Genomic DNA, 6,419 nt, shown 5'->3' with positions numbered 1-6,419 from the left:
TTACCTATCATAGGAGAATCACATGGAGCTTACCTGAAATTGGTATACCTTTTATTTAATTTTCAAGCAACTTTTATGTGCTGTTATAATAATTATCAAATCTATTTTCCCACGACAAAAGGGCCTAAATGCAAGTGACAGTTTCTCTTTGTTTATTTTCTCTTTCACGAATTATCGGATTGATTTTATATTTAATGCAGACGATTAATATTGGAATCATCGAAGAAATTTTTATACTGCCTCGAATCGAAAGAGAAAGTAAATAAAGAGAGGCTCTCGTTTTCAGTTAGGCCCTTTTGTCGTGAGACGAAATGTTTTAATAAAGCTGCATGAAATGTTCAAAACGACGAATGTAACAAAGAGAGGTTCTCTTTGTTTACTTTCTCTTTCGATTATTACGGTACTCTTAGCAATCCTTCTTTTCAATCATTTACCGATATTAATAACTAAGGCTATCATCTTTTAATCTGCACTGAAGAAATTACCGAAAAAAGCAGGAATATTTTGCAATAATCGAAAGATAAAGTAAACTAAGAGAGTCTCTCTTTATTACATTCGTCGTTTTGAACACTTCATAAGAGATTTCACTACATATTGCCTATCCGCCAGACTATATGTTAGCGTAGCTTTAATGTTTACCAAAATAGTGTTGTTTCGATTGTGGCAGGTAAACATAAATATATTAGGCTCTCTGACAGCTCACTTATAACCACAAATGCAAATGAGATTTGTTTGTTTTCATCAGGAAACGAATGCATTAAACACAGTTCAGACGATCAATCAACTTCGGTCGACGTCCAGATTGGTTTATTAATTTTATTTAGCCGAATATTGCTCACGTATCCGACGTTAAAAAGTTCCGTGAACTTGACGTAGTGTCCTTTCATATGAATTGCTTACAATTAATGTTGTTGTTCCGTAATCGTTCCATTCAGGTGATAGCCGCGTGATGCTGCGTGTGAATCGCTTTTACATATTGTTTTGTTTTCATCAGGAAACGTGTTGGCCACCCATTTTTCAGTAGGGCCACCGTTAATTTTTCACCGGGCATAGAAACCTCAATACAGGCAGTTGCATTACAGATTTATGTTTAACAAATTTATTTACTATTTTACAAAGATAGATTAGACATCAACATTGTTAGAAAAATTGTTTTTAATTCTAAAATAAAACTGATTGTGAATACAGTGCAATGTGATAGGAGGTCCATCAAGTATACTTATTTTAAAAATATCTGCTATTGAGGTTTCTATGCCCGGTGAAAAATGAATAGCGACCCTACTGAAAAATGGGTAGTCAACACGTTTCCTGATGAAAACAAAACAATATATAAAAGCGATTCACACGCAGCATCAAGCGACTATCACCTGCATGTAATGATTCCGGAACAACAACATTAATTGTAAGCAATTCATATGAAAGGACACTACGTCAAGTTCATGGAACATTTTTACGTCGGATACGTGAGTAATATTCTGCTAAAAAAATTAATAAATTAATCTGGACGTCGACCGAAGTTGATTGATCGTCTGAATCGTGTTTAATGCATGCGTTTCCTGATGAAAACAAACCAATCTCATTTGCATTTGTGGTTGTAAGTGAGCTGTCAGAGAGCCTAATGGAAGTGCTCTCTATGGCTTCGTATGCTAAGAAATGCTCATTGAACTTTCCTACTTTCCATGCTTGTACAACTAAATATGGATTGTTATTGTGACATATGATTTCAAGTATTTCATATAAATGCATAGTTTTGTGTACATATAGTGTAACAAAATAACCGTTTCTATAACTAGTACCTTTGTACTTAACTAGGCTAGAAAACATTATGTTGAATCCTGTGTTGATATTTATTGGTTGTTGCAGGTTGGCGAAATAATTGCGAAATTGAATGTTCGATGTTTGAAAAGTATTGATATTGTCTAATCTAAAAAAGTTTTTACTATAAGCATCATGAGCAAACTGCAGCAAAGCTTTCATACATAGTGTAAAACATATGTTTTTGCGAGAAGACATGATGTGCGCATATTGCTTAAATCCTTTATGCTTAGCCTCATATCTGAAACACATCATTTTTTCTGCTGGACCTGATATATCAATGATGGATGGATAGTGCACCAAGAAATGGTGTTTCGGTTTGAGGATTTTGTTAAACAGCTCTATGTACAGCTTATGGTGAGTATCAATAAGATCTCTCAGTAGGGTGAGATCTTCTATCTCGAATGATCTTTTCATGCAGAAATCAACCATATTAATCAATACCGTACAGTATTTCCAAACTGGTTCGTTAAATGGAATATATGGCCCTGCAATGAATGTAAAATAATGTGTAAAACTGCGCATTTCACTTGACGTCATTTTAATTGCAACTTTTTTACTCTTTTCTTTGCTATTATATTTTTCAGTAATATTTGGCATTCGTTTCAGTTCACTGTCCAAACATGTCTCGCTTACTATCAGTCTGCGCATATTAAATTCGTTAAGAGTGAAATATTTCTTTTGGTATATGAAGTAATCTAAAATTTCCGAAAATCCATATTTACATACACCTGAACTGAAAAGATCGTGCATAGCATCGATACTTTTGTTTTCCATAACATGGAACGACGGCAGTTGATTAAATATAGAGTAACCAGATATTCCAGTTTCACCATGATTATTAATTTCAATATCTTGATCATAATCTTGTCGTCGACGTAAACAATCTGCGGGTGTTCTTTGGAGTCTTTGTTAAGAAGATCTTTAGGACGTCGACAAAATCGACAATAAAAAGTGGCATTAAATCCTCCCGATAATAGTAGAGTTGAATGAATTCCTAAATTATCTCCTTGAAACAAGCATAAGACAGGTCGAACAAACTTCATTTCTCCCTTTACAGTAATATTAATTCCGCGATTCTCTAATTCTATAAATTTATCAATTAAAGGAGTTATTAATTTGTTAATGCCATGCTCTTTTATGTCAGCTTTTTTTTATCATTCCTGCTATAAATATGTTGGTGAGTTTTGCAATGAATTCTTCGGGAATAGATGGAATACTAAAGTAAATGCCACATATACAATGGCGATTACTATGGGAGCTTTGACAATCATTGATTTCAAACTCATCAGAATATAGCCAAATTGGTAAAAGTAAGTCATGTTTATATTTTTGTATTATTTCTCTCCATTTTGATCCATTGACAAAGTTTCGAACACTTTGACTGTGCTTTAAAAACGTTGAGTTTTCAAATATTCGCGCAAATACCTCGTTACATTCAAGATATATTTTAATCTGTGATTCTATCGGCATCATTATTAAGAATTTTTTTGTTTTTTCTATTTCAGGTTCCATTTCAAGATTTAACGATTGTACTCTAAGATCTGTATCATCTAAAGTTACCATTAATGGCAACTCAAGTTTTGTTGAGACTAGTAAATGTTGGAAAAATTTATGATCGGTGTTTATTGGACTAAACATATTTCGCAATTTCGCCATATAACTGCCAAACCTATATTTCGTTTCTGGAGTTGCTGAAGATATGTCCAAGCTTTCAATTTGATCTGCTATGTCTGTGAAAATGTTAGTTACTTCCTGCTGTATCTCATAAACGTCTTTTCTGGTGAAATTATTTTTCGCGTGCATACTTAATGTAAACTTAACTGCTGCGTTATCGATTCGTTCTAATCCACAAATGAATTCGTCCAAGGGTGAATAATCGCCAATATTTAATATACGTTTTTTAACAACATGGTCTGAACCTAACAAGAACTCTTCTACTGAATGTGCTTTCTGACCATCTATCACTTTGTTCGGTGTACACGGTTTATTTTCAAGTCCTGGATGATGCCTGATATGCTTTTGAAATGGGTATAGCTTAGTAAATATTTGTTTACAGTTTGGCATTGTGCATTTGTAGAGATAACTTACAGGTACTTCGTGTAGTAATTTCAAATGGTTTAAATACTCATTGCCGTTTGAGAACGTTTGAGCGCAGCCTTGAAACATACAGCTAATCATTGTTATATGATACTCCTGCCTCACAACCACTTAAATAATGTAACAAATTATTGATACTGGCATACGACTCTCGCTGTTTTATATCATAAGCAAAATGCTTTATGAAATTCCAAACTAATTTTGAAATTCTTGATGACTGTAAACCAAATACTACTGATAGTTTAATCAGTACATCAGTGGCTCGTCTTGCTGACTTGAATTCGTAGCAGATATCATTATATTGAACAAAAAACCGTCCTTCAAGACTTTTATAGTCACTGCCCAGTGCAATTAGTTTTGGTACTACCGGTAAATTTCTTTCTATATATGTTTCGTAAATGTTTTGTACTTTCAGTCTTGCTTCGGAAAGAGATGCTGCGAAAATGATCGTGTCCTCTTGAGCAAGACGAATAGTGGGTTTAAACCGGAATGCTGCTGAGGTAGGTGGTAACACAGTATTCAATAAAAGCAACAGTGCGCAGTGTTTTGTATCTAAAAATATTACCATTAAATAAACCATTTTATTAGTATTTATGATTCATACCATCACTTGCCAAACTATCGGTCAAAGCCTTGACCAGTTCATTAGCTGATGGATCCACCGCTTTTGTAGTTGCAAATGATACAACTGCTGGTATCACAGTTGCTATTTTTTGAGAATAATTGCTTGCGCTGGCATTCAGAAGACGAAAATCAATGTCGATCTGCAATAATAGAGAAAATTTGAAATTATATTGAGAATAAAAAACATACCAGTTTGTACTCACGAGTTGATATCCGTGAACGCTTTTGTAGTGTGAGAATGTGTCTAGAAGTTTGGGAATGACTCTTTCTTTCTGAAGAAATTGTTTACGGTAACCAAAGCTTGTTGACCATGTTTCTAAAACAGTTGACCATGGTTCGTGATTCAGAAATAACCATTCAGTAGCATCGTTCTTATCAAACATTTATCAAATTGTTTACGGTAACCAAAGCTTGTTGACCATGTTTCTAAAACAGTTGACCATGGTTCGTGATTCAGAAATAACCATTCAGTAGCATCGTTCTTATCAAACTCACGGGAGGGTTCAACTGTTTGCGTTAGTTTTAGGTTTTTAAAGTTATTTTCTTCTTTGGAGTCACTTTTTCGCTTCTTCTGCTTTAAATTGCTTATTTTGTTTGCTATTTTGCCCCCAGGATTACGGCGATCTCCTCCTCTAGCGATAAAATAGTTTTCCTGTAAGAGATTATTCTTTTATGGTTCAATTGTTATCGTAAGAACGTAGTTACCGTTCTTTCAAATTTGAAAAGCGTGGTTACGGCCAGTGCATAAGCCTGTAGATCTTCGTTTCGTAGTTTCTTTTTTAGATTCAAGTGAAACTTAGCAATGACACCAGCAAGATGCAGCTGCTTTGCTTCAGACAGTTCTCCAAATTCAGACCGCTCAAGAATTTCTTTCCCTTTCTCTGTGCTCATCAGCAGCACCTCAAGTGCACTGGGAGATAGTACGGAATTACTTTCAGTTGATCGTAGTGACAGTGCGTGTTTTTCTGAGACGATAGTGTGAATCTTTTTCGCAGTAATACTAGCGAAGTTTAGTTGCCCGTTTGTAAAGCTTTCGGTGAAATTTTCATGTTCGTTCGAATCAATCAATGCAATACTGTCCTCAGAAACTTGATCGATATTTGCACACGGTTCCTCTGCGTTTTCGGTTTCTGGTGCATTCAGTACTCTTAATATTTTGTGTTTCTGAAAATAAAAAAATGAAATAGGTTGTGAAGGTTGACAGAAATAAGGCTTCAACAATATGTGTTAATTACATTTCGTTGTCTCCAGGCTGCGATATTATTAAACAAATCGTCATACTTCCATGCAGTTTCCGTCGGTTCTAAATATGTTTGTAGTTGTTCGACTGTGATTGTGAGCAACTCAAATACTCCTATTCCGCACTCTGAAAATTTTAAAGCTAAATGATTGTACTATTCTTTATGATCAGTAGGATGTACTTACGTTCAAAAACTTCCAGTAAGCTTTTCGGGAATGCTAAATCCGCGAGCAACGTATCTAACAACGTCTCGTTACTTGACGCCATTTTGAAATTCTTATTTTTTCACAGTTTACTATCACATAACATTCATGTGTTTTTTCACATAAGGTGTATGTGCTGTGCACTTAAGAGCTATCGGTTTTCCGATTGAAATTTACATATAAACACATAAATGTCATATGATGCATATAAATATAATGTGAAAGGTAGTTTTTAATAAGTATATGCTTTTTCACATACAATTAATGTGTCGTTTGGGCTCAGTGCATGGGATTTTCTTCAATTATTCGATTAGCTCAATAATCGAATATTAGTTTTAAGCCAATCGATTAAATATTACTCGATTATCTGGTCTATTAATCGATTGCTCGATTAATCGATCGATTTTACGACATCCCTAGTCACAAGTTGTGATATT

The 6,419-nt window shown here is 34.5% G+C and overlaps 1 protein-coding gene across 2 annotated transcripts; it reads right to left on the bottom strand.

Moving 5' to 3' along the window:
- Window positions 1–3,486: 3,486 nt before the first annotated feature.
- LOC131440050 (uncharacterized) lies at window positions 3,487–5,027 on the bottom strand. Of its 2 annotated transcripts, XM_058611141.1 has the most exons (3): window positions 4,743–5,027; window positions 4,520–4,679; window positions 3,487–4,467 (listed from the first exon to the last, which is right to left on the bottom strand). In XM_058611141.1, the coding sequence occupies exons 1-3, from the start codon at window positions 4,920–4,922 to the stop codon at window positions 3,989–3,991; spliced, it is 819 nt and encodes a 272-aa protein (XP_058467124.1). In that variant the 5' UTR covers window positions 4,923–5,027; the 3' UTR covers window positions 3,487–3,988. The 2 variants fall into 2 exon arrangements, with proteins under 2 accessions (XP_058467124.1, XP_058467123.1); XM_058611140.1 differs by having other exon boundaries at window positions 4,520–5,027.
- Window positions 5,028–6,419: the final 1,392 nt, after the last annotated feature.

The sequence above is a fragment of the Malaya genurostris genome, unplaced genomic scaffold, assembly GCF_030247185.1.
Source record: "Malaya genurostris strain Urasoe2022 unplaced genomic scaffold, Malgen_1.1 HiC_scaffold_56, whole genome shotgun sequence".
Taxonomy (NCBI): domain Eukaryota; kingdom Metazoa; phylum Arthropoda; class Insecta; order Diptera; family Culicidae; genus Malaya; species Malaya genurostris.
Note: the sequence above shows the minus strand (reverse complement) of the source record. Positions and strands in the feature narration are given on the sequence as shown.

Excerpts from the sequence above, each read along its gene's own strand:
- LOC131440050 (XM_058611140.1), bottom strand. The coding sequence starts at position 4,922 with ATGTTTGATAAGAACGATGCTACTGAATGGTTATTTCTGAATCACGAA. Across the intron at positions 4,468-4,519 it reads CGATAGTTTGGCAAGTGATG|ATACAAAACACTGCGCACTG; the intron begins GTATGAATCATA and ends TAATATTTTTAG.